The 18,384-nt window shown below is 44.4% G+C and overlaps 1 protein-coding gene across 2 annotated transcripts in view; it reads right to left on the bottom strand.

Annotated features, from left to right (window-relative positions):
- The window catches only part of LOC311108753 (protein enabled homolog), a gene marked incomplete at its 5' end in the record, with an annotated part of 147,876 nt that overhangs the window by 101,985 nt on the left and 27,507 nt on the right, over window positions 1–18,384 (bottom strand). Inside the window, one exon of one of the 2 annotated variants that reach the window (XM_084151490.1) lies at window positions 1,609–1,700. The exons of the other annotated variant lie outside the window; for it this stretch is intronic. Within the exon in view, the coding sequence (XP_084007616.1) occupies window positions 1,609–1,700 (92 nt within the window). Of the gene's footprint in view, window positions 1–1,608; window positions 1,701–18,384 lie in introns of those variants that run through there. 2 annotated transcript variants of the gene reach the window in all.

The raw sequence follows: 18,384 nt of genomic DNA, 5'->3' as shown, positions 1-18,384 counted from the left end.
ATTATCTATCGTGATTGCCTAGTCACTTTTACCCCTACCTACATGTACATATTACCACAATAACCTCAACCACCTGGTACCCCTGCACATTGACTCGGTACCGGTCCTCCTTGTATATAATGTCCTTATTTTATTATGCTACTATTTCCTTTTTTATTCTTAGCAAGTTTTTCTTACTTTTTAACTCTGCATTGTTGGGAAAGGGCTCGGTAAAGTCTACGCCTGTTGTATTCAGCGCATGTGACAAATTAAATTTGATTTGAGGTCTGTCTGGGGTTCTAACTGCAAGAGGTTGTAGTAGAGAGGTGTGGGAGAGACATTGTAATACAATGTTGTCATACCAAAACTGTCCTCCTCCCTCTGCACTCCCCAGGTGTGAAGGATCATAACTCAATTATAAAGCAGAAACAAACCAAACAGGTTCCACATAAACGGAATGAGACTGCAAAATGATGACATGGCAACCGAAAGAAAAACATGTCATACAGAATGTGTTTGAGGGGAAACTTAGTTTGCATGCAGGTTCAACCCTCCGGAGGATACAGCCTTGTGAACACACTGCTAGCTTCTGTGTGAGTGACAGCAGCAGCACTGTGTTTGTGAACACGCCAGCCTCATCAGGCGTTTACAGGGTGGCTGGCGGGGCGGTGAGAAAGTGGCAGGTTAGTGCTAACTGGGACCAGTTCCTCTGGAGGTTTTTTGCCCTACTGGGCACTGTTGGCTGCCATTCAGCCAATCACAGAGAGGGATTCATATGGAACACAGCCAATCAATCTCCCACCACCCGCTTGGCTAACAGAACAGGCCCTGTTGGGCTGCATGGGAACTGCCTGGACACCACTGGTTTATTCTTCTCAGGGTTGACTGGCCACGTTGTTTGTGTTGTTGTTACTCAACATCCTAAACATGGGATATAGGAAGCCAGACTCTCTTTCCTCATACAGCAAACCACAGTGGAACTTTCAAATTAAAAAGGGAGAGAAAACTTTAAAACATTCCCAAATGTATATGCAGTTTGAAATGATGATTTTGCTTCAGCCCCCAGTAGGCAGAGCCTAAATACACTCCGTGCACATAGAGCAGATATGTGAAGGAACTGATTAATATTTGATGAAGATTCTCCTTTGCTTAACATGATGTTTATGGCTTGCTTAACGTTCCGGCAGCCAGATGAATTAGTGTACATGTCTACTGCTCCTTGGGGAGCTATGCAGGAGAATTATACAATGAGCATAGAAATAACAGCATCTGAGAACCACTTATTGTAACATCAACATCCGCGTCAGGAAAGATATCTAACATCATACCAGAGGAATAATGGCACAATTTAGATATTAATGGCCCAAACTCTTTCTTTACCTATGTCATAGAACAAGGCTTCATGTGAAACCATTCCTGTCCAACCCAGCTGTGTTTAAGACGCCAAAAGCCTAGAAGCTCTGCTTGAATAATATGCAACAGTTTATTTGATGAGGAAGACAAGACTGACAGGCAGCAGGGCACATTCTGTACAGATAGACAACCCCAAAAAGATCCTCCAACGCAGAGAGAGGAGGAATCTAGTACTATATTAGACATACAGTACAGAAAGTAGGCTACAGTACGTACCGGTAAATTTCCATTTTGGAAGACAAGACGCATGCTCTTTCATTGAGGATGAAGCTGGAAGCCTTGCGGTGTGTGGAGGTGGGGAGCTGCATAGTTCTCCCCCAGCCTACCCCTCCTCTCCTCGCCTCAGCGCCCAACGCGCGCCGTTACTGTTGCCAGACGCAGAGCAGTGCAGTCCGTCCCGCCGTCCGCCTTTCTCTCTACCACCCTTTCGGATTCATTTTGTTGCCCCCTTCTTAAAAAGGCATCAGTGACTCATGATGAAGCGATGGATGGATGCTGCGAGTCAGCGATGCTGTTGCTCCATGCTAGCCTAGCACTGATGTGAACGGCTACTGATGCTGAATCCGGCTTCTGACAGTGGTGGAGGGGTAACCTAGCAACAGGCTCTCACAACCCCCCCCCCTTCACCTTGCAGGCAGACAGTTGTTAATGGAAGATCATGTATGGAGAAGATGAAATCACTGCACACACACACACACTGGTGTTTATAGCTGGGCTCAGTTCAGCAGAGCTTTCTTCTCCTCTCTCCCTCTTATTCTCTCTCCATCCCCCACCCTCCTGTCATCTGTCTCCCTCCAAAATAGACTTATCATAATAACCAGGCAGAATTAGTGGTGTTTCGTAGTGTACTAACCAGGCTTAACCAGGCATTGCCATGGAGTTATGACACACACGTTTGACAGGAGGAAGCCTCCCTTTCTGCAGGTGACGATTATAAAACTACAAAACTAAAGAGGACCCATTGTCTGAATGAATTGATATGACTTGAATCAGCAGTGCTTATGTAACAGTGTCCATGTACAGTATGGAAAGAGCACTGAGGGTATGGCATTGCTCCTGGGGTCAGGATGACAGGGTCGGGCAGGGAGAGAGACTGGCCTGTCACTGCACGTCAACACACCCTTGAGCTAACACTCTCCCACACACAACCTTCAACATTCATCTGGATACACACACACGTCCTCCTGTACTGGCTACTCCATGCTTGTTATCAGCAGTCTGTCAGCACAGTGAGAGGAGAGGATTAACCATGTGATAGCCCCTACAACAGGGGGGTCATTTTTAACCCTGGCTGATAAAACCATAGAACCCAACCACTCTCAGTGTCACCTTAACATCTTGAGGTCAAAGTTGTCCTTAACCACATATTTAGGGTCTGATTACCAGACCCATAATCCTAATCTTAGGCTAACCTTTAGAGAGGTGAAAAATATCTGACCCTGTATCAGGGGTTAGAGACAACGTCTACCAACTCCACCTCTAATGATACTACTTTCCCCTTCTATAAGGCCCCAGGAGAGCTGACAGAACAGATGCATTATGGTCCTGGTGTGTGGTAAGGGTGTGCGGCAGAGAGAGAGGAGTGATTCCAGACCTCACTGCATGTGAAGAGGCTGTTGGTTCGCCATGGGAACGGGAGTGAGTAACAGGTCAGCTGCAAGAGAAGGACCCAGTCAGTCACACAGAGAGAGAGAGAGCAGGCCTGCCCCTGCAGATGCATGGTCATAAATCAGGACCCCACCTCACCCATGAACCCATAAACACTTGTATTAATTATATGGGTGATGACTAGGGCACCCCTGATTGGACAGAAACATTTCAATACCTCGCCAACAAGACTCATCTCACTATGGATGACTAAATCACTGAGCAGCACAGAGACTGTTCACATGCTGAAGAAAAAAAATCACATAATGTAAATTATGACAACTCCGCCCCAGTTTACCTGTTTATGTATCCTCATCGGGATAGTATAATGGAAATATACACAACATATGAAAGGCATAAAACCTCAGTTTAGAAAAAGGCATCTGCCATGGGAATTAATTGCATTGTTGGATAAAAGCACTTACATGAGAGCTAGTCGTCCCACGTTCAGTAACCCGCAAGTCAAGAGCTGTCAAAACACTGTAGGATTCAATTAGGGGCTGCACTCACAGAGGAACACACTCACACTGCTGGTGGGGTATTCTTTACAATACATGTAATGAGAACACATTGGAGACACTAACTGACACATAATGCCAAAAAATTGAACTTGACCAAAATCAACATTAGAACACAGATGTGTATGTTTCGTACCCCAACCACCACAGCCATAAACAGACAGCAGAAAGTGGTATCCACCTGTGTAATGCCAGGCCCCTCAAGCTAGGGCAAGCCAGGCCGACGATGTGAGGAGATTCTGCCCTCTCCCACGTCCGCCTCCCCTCCATCTCCCCTCCCCTCTCTCTGCTCATTTTGAGTTTAATGTCACCACAGGTGGCTGAGGCATGGATAGCAGCTGACTCAGTCAGAGCCATCTCTCTACAGTCGAGAAAGAAAGAGACAAAGAGCGATCGAGATTGAGAGAGCGAGCGAGAGCGAGCGAGATACAGAGCGAGCAAGCGAGCGCGATACAGAGCGAGCGCGACAGAGAGCGAGCGACAGAGAGAGAGCGACAGAGAGAGAGCAAGAGATGGAAAAGGAGGGGAGAAGTGTAGAGAGATAAGACCACTATCAGGGAGGCATGAATGATTCAGTTCTTCACTTCTAATGCCTGCAGACAAGATGCCAGACAGTCAGAGGAGGTGAAATGTAACATTTTCACCTTGGTATTCAGTGATGGTTTTAAGATTATCCTCCTTCCTTGGCCTTACAGGAGTCACAAAGAAGATGGTTGTCCTTACTAAAAGCTCAAACAGAGTGTTTTTCCATTGGTCATGTTCACAATGACAGCCATTTTAGCTCCAGTACCTTGCAGATAGGGGGAAGACATAGTTAAACATATTCCGACGGCCATGACATCAACAACAGGGACCAATTGGTCAGTAAAATGAATGGCGCAAGCAGCTGAGGTGGACAACGTCAGATCTTCAGTAAAGAATCCTAAAGGGACTTTCTGAGAAGGCTTATTCCCAGAAGCACCAATACCATGCAGGCGGCAGATGATCAGATGATCTGCTCCAGCGTTATCACTGAGGCTGAGGCTTGACGAGGAGCCATTCATACCTAAACTGTACAGGACCACCAATACTAGTCATGGGGGGAAAAAATCTATACAGTTACATATCGCAATATTATTTTGGGATAATATTATAAAATCGATACTTTGACTCCAAGTATCAATTCGTTAAAAAAACTATATTTAAAAGGAAAGGTATTGTTAGCTATAGCGCTAGTCGGCTGTACCTGCGGCAAAACTCCTAAAGCTTGTTCTCCATCCTTTTAAATAGTGAGCCAACATGTTTTCAGCATTTTTATTTCCATGACTGATCAAAATGATTTTTTTCATTCTCGTCTCTCCGCAGTAGACATACAGTGAGCAATATGTTTGGAACATCAAAACGCAATAAAATAGCAGTATCAAATCACAATATATACAGTGCATTCGGAAAGTATTCAGACCCCTTGACTTTTTCCACATTTTGTTACATTACAGCCTTATTCTAAAATTGATTAAATATTTTTTTGTGATGAATACATTTGCTCTTCGCTGCTAAACAAAGGACGACACCCAGCTGCTCAAAGGCTCTTCTCTTTCCCAGCTGTTTTAGCTGCACAGACAAGCAAAATCAGCCCCTGTTCAGATCACACTGGCAAAAACAGTCATGTGTGGCAGCACTTCCGAGCATTGAGGGACCCAGTGAGAAAAAAGAGAGTGAATCAGGTAAGTGTTGGGCAATTTTCCAGTCTTTTGCCTTTAACTTTGCCAGGCAATGCAATGCGCTGCATCATGGCATCACTGACTTCAAAGCGCCAGGACTATTAATTATATCAGATGAGATGTTCCAGGTGTACAGGGGCCTTAGGAGATAAGTGCAGCAGAGATGCTGATCTGTAACAATTCACGACCAGGAGGAAGAAACAATGAAATGGGGGAAAGGGGTGTGGGGGGGGTTGTGTTACAGTACAGACAGCTGTTAAGCATAACTGGGTTAGCGTGTGTGCGCTGGTGGTGAATGTAACCCTGCTGCAGTGTAAAAGAGCCCAGGCTCGCCAGAAGCCCAGGTCTACCAGACACAGAGAAGAGGAGACTGTGGAGGATAATATATTGACCTCCAGCTCCACTGAAATCAGCAGAGTAAATCACTGATGACTAGCTCCTGACACCTGCACTGTCATTGCACTACAGGACATCATAACCAGAGAGAGCAGGGAAGGGACAAAGGGAGAGAGAGAAGGAAAGAGACGGGATCATACAGTAAAAGAAGGTGAGAATATGGAAGAACAACATAATAAAAGAGTGAGCAAGAGAGATCAGAAAGAGAAAGTTGAGGAAAGTGAATGAGAAGAGTTGAGAGGTTGAGTGAGAGATCTAGATCAAGATAGAATGTGAGTGACGAAAGTAAGAGAGAGTTGAGGTAGAAGTTTTGCCAAGGCTGGGCTTTAAAAGGAGCTTCCCAAGCCAAGTTGTGTTAGCAACACTGTTCCAAGTATTAAGGCTGTCACAGGCCCAGACAGAGGTAATGGATAGCCAACACATGGAAAAGACTCCCTGCTCCACCAGATGACTTTTACCACACTGCAGACAGTGATGCTAGTCTGGCTAACACCTAACTCTCAAAGTCCTCCTGACTTCACAGTCTGGAATGACTCGGATGTTGTCGGCACAATGCATTGACAATGAAGGGGGCTGTGCTTTTACGGTTTGGTTCTCTGTGTCTTTCTCACTCAAACACAGACATGCACAGCGACACACAGCCCCCGAGCACCACCCCCTTCCATTACAACGGTTGTATTTTCAAATCCAAAAGTAAAAAATGTATATTTGAGAGAACCAATCAAACCAGTCACACAATTTCTGAGCGAATATTGCATTAACAAACGCCCTCTTTTCCACACCATTGTGGTCACAGCTTTCCCTGTGCTGTGAGGCACATGGGTCGCTTCAGCCAGGCTACAGTTGTGCTGCAACCTTTTACATTTCTATGTCAAATAGAGGTATGTAGGAGGTGTGAGGATTTTCCAAAAATGTGTCTGGTGGCTGCGTCTTGGACGACTGGTGGAATTTGCAGCTGCAAGTGCTGCATTTTGATGAGTGTTAATATCAAATGGTTTAGGCTCCTCGTCACAGTTGGTATGGTTGTGGTGTATAGGCTTACAGTATGCAAAGACTTTCCTTGGTTGGCTCCTGTCTGTGTCCAACCACCTAATAGAGTAGGTCAAATATTTCTGACATCCAGCTCAGTAGAGAGATATGATCACAACAAGTCACCATTTGAGGGATATAACTGACCTTGGATTAGTGCGAGGGGCAAATCCCACAAACAATGACAGATACTGAACACATGGATAAATATCAAAGTCCCTACAGGACAAAAATCGATAACTCATTTTCTTACACTGATCAGAGGATGGAGGATACCGATGGGACTTCACACAAAGGTTATTCACCAGCAGCTGGACTGTGACGATGGTCAGTGTCATGACTCTTCTGATCCAAAGGCCTCAGATCAGCTTGGCAAATGGCTGACAACAACCAGACCCTCTCACCCACAGAAGAGGGGAGGGGGGCTGGGCCGGTTTTGACACCTTAACACTCTGTCGTAAATTAGGTAGGAGGGGAATCTCTCCCTTGCTCTTCAGTATTGGTAAAGGAATGTGCTTGGTCTCCAGAAGACTTTTGCCACCAAAACTTTTACTGTATCAATATTTCCAACATCAGAATGTGGGGAATGGTCTGTGGGGATCTAAAGAATAATCATGTCATATTGTTTATTATTTTGTGATGTCATTAAGGATGGTATCAAGAAAGTACTGTAATTTGGAAAGTATACACATTCTATTTGTCAAGTCTTCATCCAATACGTTGTGTATAAGAAATGAAAAATGAAAGTATTTTTGTTAAGATAGGAATATGATTAGTTTTCTAACGAGATCATACGTTTTCACATAAGCTATGCACAGTCAACAGCCACGCCCCGAGTGAGCTCAGAGACCGTCAGCAAGTAGGAACGCCCCTTTTACCAGAGTGCATAAGAAGCATTGGAAACAAAATTTGCATTAGACCAGAAAGCGTGGAGCTGTGGTTACACGGCTTAAAATGGTTAGACCAGAAAGCGTGGAGACGGTAGTCCACACGTTTGAAATGGTTAGAACTTTGAATCTCAACACAAGGTGAAGATCAACTCACAAGACCAGAACATTGCCAGTCTGCAGCTGTGCTTGTAAAGTGATCTAGAACTTTGACTAACCACAAGAGATGGGAAGGATAAAATCCCATCTCAGACAATCACCGAGTATCTGCTCTGAGTACACTCCACTACAAGACAGAACAAAGGACATTGTGACCTCTGGTGGACAATCAGAGCCTTACAAGTGAGCTGAGCGAAGACCCAGCCAAAACCTCCTTTCCAAGAGGGCTGGGATCAACAGAGATAGACGAGCGGCAAACACGTAAATACATTCATTGGTTTCTTACTCCAAAACGGGCGGTAGTTTGTGAGCAAAGTATGATGATTACTTTGAGGGCAGTTTCCAAATGTATCAATGATAAGTTTGACTCTCTTTGTCTCTCCCTGTCCCTTTACCCCTCCCTCTTTTGATAACCAAGCAGTCATGCTGTTAGTCCGCTAGGGACTTTTTCTCATGTATTAAGTACGTACAGTGGGGGAAAAAAGTCTTTAGTCAGCCACCAATTGTGCAAGTTCTCCCACTTAAAAAGATGAGAGAGGCCTGTAATTTTCATCATAGGTACACGTCAACTATGACAGACAAAATGAGATTTTTTTTTTCCTGAAAATCACATTGTAGGATTTTTAATGAATTTATTTGCAAATTATGGTGGAAAATAAGTATTTGGTCAATAACAAAAGTTTCTCAATACTTTGTTATATACCCTTTGTTGGCAATGACACAGGTCAAACGTTTTCTGTAAGTCTTCACAAGGTTTTCACACACTGTTGCTGGTATTTTGGCCCATTCCTCCATGCAGATCTCCTCTAGAGCAGTGATGTTTTGGGGCTGTCGCTGGGCAACACGGACTTTCAACTCCCTCCAAAGATTTTCTATGGGGTTGAGATCTGGAGACTGGCTAGGCCACTCCAGGACCTTGAAATGCTTCTTACGAAGCCACTCCTTTGTTGCCCGGGCGGTGTGTTTGGGATCAATGTCATGCTGAAAGACCCAGCCACGTTTCATCTTCAATGCCCTTGCTGATGGAAGGAGGTTTTCACTCAAAATCTCACGATACATGGCCCCATTCATTCTTTCCTTTACACGGATCAGTCGTCCTGGTCCCTTTGCAGAAAAACAGCCCCAAAGCATGATGTTTCCACCCCCATGCTTCACAGTAGGTATGGTGTTCTTTGGATGCAACTCAGCATTCTTTGTCCTCCAAACACGACGAGTTGAGTTTACCAAAAAGTTCTATTTTGGTTTCATCTGACCATATTACATTCTCCCAATCCTCTTCTGGATCATCCAAATGCACTCTAGCAAACTTCAGACGGGCCTGGACATGTACTGGCTTAAGCAGGGGGACACGTCTGGCACTGCAGGATTTGAGTCCCTGGCGGCGTAGTGTGTTACTGATGGTAGGCTTTGTTACTTTGGTCCCAGCTCTCTGCAGGTCATTCACTAGGTCCCCCCGTGTGGTTCTGGGATTTTTGCTCACCGTTCTTGTGATCATTTTGACCCCACGGGGTGAGATCTTGCGTGGAGCCCCAGATCGAGGGAGATTATCAGTGGTCTTGTATGTCTTCCATTTCCTAATAATTGCTCCCACAGTTGATTTCTTCAAACCAAGCTACTTACCTATTGCAGATTCAGTCTTCCCAGCCTGGTGCAGGTCTACAATTTTGTTTCTGGTGTCCTTTGACAACTCTTTGGTCTTGGCCATAGTGGAGTTTGGAGTGTGACTGTTTGAGGTTGTGGACAGGTGTCTTTTATACTGATAACAAGTTCAAACAGGTGCCATTAATACAGGTAACGAGTGGAGGACAGAGGAGCCTCTTAAAGAAGAAGTTACATTTACATTTACATTTTAGTCATTTAGCAGACGCTCTTAACCAGAGCGACTTACAGGAGCAATTAGGGTTAAGTGCCTTGCTCAAGGGCACATTAACGTCATTTAGCAGACGCTCTTAGCCAGAGCGACTCACAAATTGGTGCGTTCACCCTATAGCCAGTGGGATAACCACTTTACAAGTTACAGGTCTGTGAGAGCCAGAAATCTTGCTTGTTTGTAGGTGACCAAATACTTATTTTCCACCATCATTTGCAAATAAATTCATTAAAAATCCTACAATGTGATTTTCTGGATTTTTTTTCCTCAATTTGTCTGTCATAGTTGACGTGTACCTATGATGAAAATTACAGGCCTCTCTCATCTTTTTAAGTGGGAAAACTTGCACAATTGGTGGCTGACTAAATACTTTTTTTCCCCACTGTATGTATTCTGTGTTATTATTTAGTTAGCTAGTAAATAAATAATTAAACCAATTTGTGTAGTGCTGAATCATAAGTAAAGCTGGGGTTCTTGCGGATCCAAGAATTCTGTGACCATTCAGAATGACGACTGATAAGAGGTAATGATTGATACGTTGACTGTTTTATACATATTGATAGGTAAATACCTTTTTTTGGGGAGATGGTAACTCTATAAACAACTTATTCCGCGGTGCCCCAAATCCTAATGAGTTAATTGTTACATGATTCATTTGAGTAAAAATTCAACATAGTTAGTTGATTCAATAAATAACAGTCATCATATTAATGAAAGTCACGTCACAACATTAGATATATTAACGAAAATAGCCGAATCCACTAATCCACTAGTTACTTGCATTCCTTGTATGTGTAATTTAATCTGCTTTGATGGCAAAAAGAGACAGAGGGTAGCAGTCAGATACACAACAATAAGAAATCCATCCTAGCCCAGGTACACTGTTTATTATGCCTACTCTGATTTCCAACCTTTGACCAAAAAGAGCAGGAAGTAGTCTTTGTCCTTTTACACATTTCCCCCAGAGACCTTATGAGACAAACACTATTCTCTGGAACATTCTACAGGACAACACATATAGCAAAAGGCAAAACAATTGCACAAATCTGTTCAATAACAGGTGTGGTGTGCTAGAAAGACTAGTCTCTCTCATTCCAGCAATAACCTTCCTTTTCTGACAAGGTTGCCCAACCGAGACAGATCTGCATAGCAACATTGTTTATTCATTAATTCATCCATTTTTTTCCCAGCCAAAGCTTGTCAACGCAGCGACCTTGTTGCCAGCATCTCTGAGCTCAGCCAATCCAGTGACATGACCCAATGGGTCTGTCTCGACTCCCGTCTCCTGCCAACAATGACGCAAGGTGACGGCTACGTGCACAGGTGTGTCACCCAACAAAACCCGCTGAGTGAGTCTCACTAACATTAGCCAACGGTATGGAAACTATCAGAATGATGAAGGTGGTTAGGAAACTTCACCTGATGTGAAGAGAAGGCTCATTGTTTTAATGCCATGGCTACCTAACCTCGCCCCAGGCTAATTTCTATAGCGCTGGCTGGTGGACAAGACTACTACCTAATCCCCACATCTCCAGAACAACAGTTACTTGCATTCCTTGTATGAGCAAAATACAAAAAAATGGGAGAAGTGCTAACTTTTAGTCCAGATTTTTTTGTTGTATTTTAATTCTCTCCAACTCTAGTCTGAACAATGTTGTCATGAGACAGACACTGCTTTTGAGACAGGTAACGGTTGGAAAAAGCCCCAAATTTCTACCTAGGGTGGGGCCATGAAGAGATAAACAACGACGGAGATGCAAGAAGAAAAACCACCATGGAAAACCAGGGGGGAAAAAACACCCAGTAAAAATATGTAGTGGGAAAACAGCACAACCAAAGTCACCCAACAACCAAATGTCGACTGCAATACCTGTCACACCGGTGCCATAAAACTATGGTGATCTACACTATATACACACACAAAAGTATGTGGACACATTGTCAAATTAGTGGATTCGGCTATTTCAGCCACACCCGTTGCGGACAGGTGTATACAATAAGAGCACACAGCCATCCACTCTCCATAGACAAACATTGGCAGTAGAATGGTCTTACTGAAGAGCTCAGTGACTTTCAACGTGGCACAGTAATAGGATGCCACCTTTCCAACGTCGGTTCATCACATTTCTGCCCTGCTAGATCTGCCCCAGTCAACTGGAAGTGTTGTTACTCTAAAGTGGAAACATCTAGGAGCAACAACGGCTCAGCCGCGAAGTGGTAGGCCACACAAGCTCATAGAACGGGACCGCCGAGTGCTGAAGCGTGTAGCACGTAAAAAGCATCTGTCCTCGGTTGCAACACTCACTACTGAGTTCCAAACTGCCTCTGGAAGCAACTTAAGCACAACTGTTCGTCGGGAGCTTCATGAAATGGGTTTCCATGGTCGAGCAGCTGCACACAAACCTAAGATCACCATGCGCAATGCCAAGCGTCAGCTGGAGTGGTGTAAAGCTCGCTGCCATTGGACACTAGAGCAGTGGAAACGCGTTCTCTGGAGTGATGAATCACGCTTCACCATCTGGCAGTCCGACGGACTAATCTGGGTTTGATGCCAGGAGAACACTACCTGCCCCAATGCATAGTGCCAACTGTAAAGTTTGGTGGAGGAGGAATAATGGTCTAGGGCTGTTCTTCATGGTTCGGGCTGGGCCCTTAGTTCCAGTGAAGGGAAATCTTAACGCTACAGCATACAATGACATTCTAGACGATTCTGTGCTTCCAACTTTGTGACAACAGTTTGGGGAAGGCCCTTTCCTGTTTCAGCATGACAATGCCCCTGTGCACAAAGCGAGGTCCATACAGAAATGGTTTGTCGAGATCGGTGTGGAGGAACTTGACTGGCCTGCACAGAGCCCTGACCTCAACCCCATCGAACACCTTTGGAATGAATTGGAACGCCGACTGTGAGCCAGGCCTAATCACCCAACATCAGTGCCCGACCTCACTAATGCTCATGGCTGAATGGAAGCAAGTCCCCGCAGCAATGTTCCAACATCTAGTGGAAAGCCTTCCCAGAAGAGTGGAGGCTGAGTAGCAGCAAAGGGAGAACCAACTCCATATTAATGCCCATGATTTTGGAACGAGATGTCGACAAGCAGGTGTCCACATACTTTAGGTAATGTAGTGTATATCCTCTAACTCTTGACAAAACAGCCCTACCACCCCAACTCCATCTGTTCCTGCCATAGCATATGGCAACGTGTCCAATTTACTGTAGCTGTATCTCCTCAGAGGCACCTGGGAGGAGAAGATCTCTAAAGTGCAGCTGGTTAGGAAAATGACCATCAGGGGAACGAGAAAAAAACACAGCTACGGCCATTAAGTCCAATTGATTCTACAAACCCGGGGGAGGCTACTGATAAACTTGTTTTGTAGAACAGCACAGCACACAGATGGTAAACGAAAGACACTAAAGCACATTGGTCCCAACGTACTGTACACTAATGTAAAACACGTACATATAGCACACACATAGCGGAATACACATATTTACAGTACACATACATGAACACTCACACCCCCCAGGGTATGACTTAGCTAAAAGGGATTTTTATGAACTGGTTCAGAGTGTGCATCAATAAATATAGACCTACAGCAGCAAGGAGCTGAACGCTCCTGTCACATCACAGGAGAAATACTATGCTCTAACTATATCTGAATGGATTCTAAAGAAGAGGATATTAGTGATGATTATTTATATATTTTATCTATACAAATTTGGGATACTCTTTTTGATGATATATCGTATCGTTTTAACAATATCGCAACATTATTTTTGCCCTAGTTGGCTGTACCTGCACCAAAATTCCTGTATTTTTCCTTCATAGCTTGTTCTCCATCTTTTTAAATAGGGAGCCAATTTTGTTTTCAGCACTTATTTCCATGCCTGATCAAAAACGTGTTGTTTTCTCATGGCTCTCTCTTGTCCCACCGCAGCAGACATATGGTGAGCAATATGTTTGGAACATTGCAATAAAATCACAGTATCGAATCGCAATACATATCGTATCGGCACCAAAGTATCAAGATAATATCGTATCGTGAGGTCCCTGGCAATTCCCAGACCTTGAGGACACGGTCTATAAATATGAGCTATTCTGCTGGTAGAAAGAAACTCCTATTAGACTAGGATCTATTAAATGATGCAGTACTGGGATGGGGAGTATAGAGGCTCATCGGACATAAGCTAAAGCTGTCCAATCAGCACAGAGGAGGGCACAAAAAGACTAAGCTCTAATCCAAACTGGGAATTGCATACAGTCACTAGTCAACTCAAGAGCCATCTTCAAACACAGAAATAGGGTGGAAGGAAAACGTTTGCTAACGTTACACTATTATATTACAAACACTATCTGACAATAAAAATAGCCCTCCAAGTCTGTCCAGTACATTTCTCCTCCTCAGCCTTACGTCATGTACCCCAAACCCACCATGTTCCCTTCCCACTCTCCCCCTGTGCGACAGAATTGCCACAGCAAGGACTTATGAGTCACGTGTCATGTTGGCGGTGGAGACAACAGGTGTATCCAGCACCAACACCTGAGAATGATCTGTCTGTGAGAGGTTCTGCCTTCTCGTTAGTGTCCTGTGAGATCTGGAGGGAAGTGTCTCAGTAGTAGAGTGAGGAGACCATGTAGACTAGAGGCTCCAACAGGCCTGCTGCCACTAGGACCCCTCCTCCAGAGGGCTAAATCGGGCAGCCCCCCCGAAGAATGTACCCCTCAGCCCAGGAATAAACATGCTGACTGAAAGGCGTTACGGAACGGTTTTATTCCGGGGCTTTCTTGAGAGAGAGCACCCCCCCACAACTCACCTCTCCTTTCTCCTCCCTGGATCCAAACCCATTCCTACACCCTGCCCAACACCCCCAGTGCACTCGCTGTACAGCACTCTGATATGTTGGTCCGGAGAGCATGAGGGTAAATGTAGATATGACAGAGGGACAAGCTACTGTATAAATTGTCTGTAAAGCTGTATCATGGTAGAGTTTCAGTTTGACGTAATCCAAGTCTCTAGCTAAATCAAAATAACCATTTGGTATAAAGACAGGCCCTTGACTTCACAGAGATTTGATGATATAACCACAGCGGGTGAAGCACTGCCTCATCATATTGATTTATCAGACTCCATTCTGAGGTGTTTTAAATCAATATCTAGACTTTCCCATCAAACTGTGATTCAGTGAGTACGAGAACGATTCTGTCAGTAACAAGGTTTCCATCAAACTATTTCATGCGGATGAATTACCTGACGCATAAAAAAGAACTCAAGTCAGGTCTGATGGAAACGTCCCAAAACAAAATACGCTAGACAAGGTGGGATCATTTTTTTGTCAGTGAAATAGATTACGCGACAAATGTGGCGGAAACTCCTTTATGCACAAATAAACCATCATGTCGAAGTAAACTTGGAGTCATGCGATGATATATGATGAGGACATATCTACTAACACCACCACGTGGAAAAGCATTAAGAGTTCATACGCAGATGAAATAAGTTATGAACTTCATGGTGGTTAAGTGATGAGCTTGATGCAAATTTCCAATAAATATCGAGGGTATTATTTGAATGCTGGTGACATGAACATTGATGCTTGGCTGCCAATCACCCCAAAAATATATTATTGCTCTTATCCGTATGCCATCATATTACCTACCCTGTCAACTTTATCAGCGGACTGTTGTCTAGAGAGCATGTGGCAAAAACAGATTGGGCAAGTTTGCTATTTATCGCAACAGTTTTTGTGACAAAACCTTTGGTAGAGTAGAAAATGTGATGTACATGGAAACAACCTAAACACAGCATCTCAATTTGTTTAAAATCTCTCTCGCTCTCCCTCCCTAACTCACCTTTTATCCTAATGATTCACTTTCTATGGTGCCGTGGCCCTTTCATTCCAGCGTGGGGAAATGGGCCAGTGGATTTACAGGATTAGGGTGACAGAGGAGCGAAGCCTTCATTCGGCCTCTCACAGATGTATTGTGTGTGTGTGTACGCCTCCCTATCTGGTCCCGGGTCAAAAACATCCTGCACCACTAAAGACACAGAGCAAAGACCCGGCCCAGGACAGGTTGTGATTTAGTAGTTTGGTGGGTCGGTACTAAACACAGCTCAATGTAGGCCAATTCCCCTAGCCTAGCGGAGGCAGGCCCGCTGCTCTAGTCGGGACACAGGGCCCTGCATATCACCGGGATGACAGATTAAAACTGCAGCGGTGAGTGGAGCTGTGGCTGTGAGATGCCTGAGAGGAGATTGGCCCACGTAGTAAATCACAGTGGTGCCTTAATCCGCACTTAAATCAGAAGCGTGCAGAGCTAGCTGGGCGGCTGGGGAGAAGCTTGTCTTGTTTGTTAGCAACCTGCCGTTGCTACAATAACCTCCAAACCAGTAGAAGCAGCTTTGTGTAGTCTTCTCTTGTCTGTGGTTGTGAATATTCACTGATGCACAGCGGAGAGCTGGGGACACAAGGAGTTGTGTGTCTGCATACTAACACACACAATGAGCTTGAAGTCAGGCACCATCTTGGTACTGTGTGTCAACTGAGCTTTGGCCAGTGGTAAGATGCATGGTTGGTCCCAAAAGTCCACTCAAGCTCATAGAACTTTATTGGCCTCTCCATTGGGCATTCTGTTTGGTCTGAGATATGAGAGAGGTCAGTGCGGTCACTCTCTCCCAGTCTGTCCCTCCAAACCATCCGTAGTAAGATTTAAAAAGGACAGGTTCACTTTAAAGGACCGCTACACAGAGAAGTCCAACAAGTTAGAATATAATTTTGCGGATAAGTGAATCTGTCCATTAACTCTCTCTGACAGGAGAAAGAAAGTCAAGTCTACATACTCCTGGTCTGGTATGTCTATCTAACTGCCAAAGGGCCTCTTGTTCTGTGCGGTAAAGAGCGGAGTGATGAGGGCTGGTCCTGCTTGTTCCTCTGTGGATCATCACACAGTGAGAAGCATGAGCCTGCTGGCATTCACTATGCCTTCACAGCACTGATCTCTGTGGACCAAACACTGCCACAGGCACCGCTTTAATTTCAGACTCACGTCTGGTTGGGAATGCAGCAGAGACCGTTAGTGTCTGTCTAAAGCTGAAGGGAACAGGTTGAGATTGAGAAAATATCTTAGAAGTAACACCACCACAGGACCAATTTCTCCTGAACTACCACACAGGCATCTCTTAATGAATTTGAAGCCACCATGCTGTTGTGTAATTGCACCCAACAAGCATCAAATGCATCTGATGAGGGACTAAATCTGTCCTCTTGTTTTGAAAAGATGAGGGACAAACAGTGATTACTTCTGTCCAGTTCCCCTGGTCGATAGAAGACTTACATGATGGGATACATGGGAAGGTCTCCAGAGCAGTCACCAGGAGGGCAAGGCTGGGTCTGCTCCCTTGCCACAGATGGGCACAGCCAGGGGTACTGCAGCTACTGGGACCACCGGCCTAGTTGGTAAAGACCCCTGTAAGGCCGCCTGAGTGACAGGTCAGCAGAAGCAGTCTGCCTTGTGTGTTTTATCAGTCAGCTTATCAACAGACTTCCCTGCCTGGTCACAAGCTGGTTCTGGCCCACAGCAACGCTGAGACCATAATCCCTAAATCTTTTAATATCATGTTGAACATGCTCTGCCGTAGGACAGAAAGGACATGATGGACAAAGATGAAGTTTCACAGCAATGATGAGGTTGGACTCTTGGGTTGGGCTGAATCTGACATCCGTAGAACATGTAGCACTCAGAGACAGGGCAAACCTCAAGGCCTATGCTACTGTGGTCAACTATAACTAGGCCATGGCATGACTTGACTGCAACCTCCAAAGACACCTAACAGAGAGAAGTGGCAGAAACATAGCTTATAATAATAATAATAATAATAATAATAATAATAATAATAAGCCATTTAGCAGACGCTTTTATCCAAAGCGACTTGCAGTCATGTGTGCATACATTTTTAAGCTTGATGAATAGATAGTTTTTATTTAACCTTTATTTTGATAACAGTACATGGGTAATATGCAAAGTCTGTGTAATAAGCAAAGTCATTATACCCAACATAAAAATCAATCACATATAATGGTTATGGAATTTACCTTAAAAACATCCACTTAGCAAATTTTACTCATTTGGTGAGGCTCATTTGGTTCATGAGCGGTTGGTCTGATAATTGATCACACCAATGCTCAGTGGTACCCACCAATCATGGAGCTATCCTAAAACAAGTTAGTACTGTAATTTTATTTGACTCTTGGCCAACACTGGCCAACTATAACATCCATCACTGGGAGGAAGCCATGAATCAGTGAGATTTCTGTCACTCCCACAATCAGAGCCCCCTACATGAGTGGAATTCCACAGTCAGCATAAAGCCAGTTTCAACACCAGAGTGCTAAACAAACAGGTGATCTGCGTCTGATTACACCAACAAGGGCTGATCAGGAGGCAAACGGAAACCATCACAGAAGAAATCTGCCCACTTGTTTGGAAAAGATGAGATTACACAGTATGACCTCTGGAGTGGACACAGGCAGAATTTTGCTACGCAAATTTAACAAGACGACCAAGTGGTACAAGTTCAGACTTTCCTGTATGCAAAGTGAGGAAATGGGACCTAAATATCATAACATCTGATCTGTCAGTATCACTGTTAGAACGATTTATGATGACCCCTACACTAACAACAGAAGGAGTTGACAGAACGATTAACAACAAAAAGTTGAAGTAGGTCAATAAGTATAATGCATTGCTCTCTCGTCCAGGTTAAGGACGGGTGTTTTAGTCTCTGGGATG

The sequence above is a fragment of the Coregonus lavaretus genome, assembly GCF_964263955.1.
Source record: "Coregonus lavaretus genome assembly, chromosome: 33".
NCBI classification, from domain to species: Eukaryota; Metazoa; Chordata; class Actinopteri; order Salmoniformes; family Salmonidae; genus Coregonus; species Coregonus lavaretus.
This window is presented reverse-complemented; position numbering and strand designations above follow the sequence as displayed.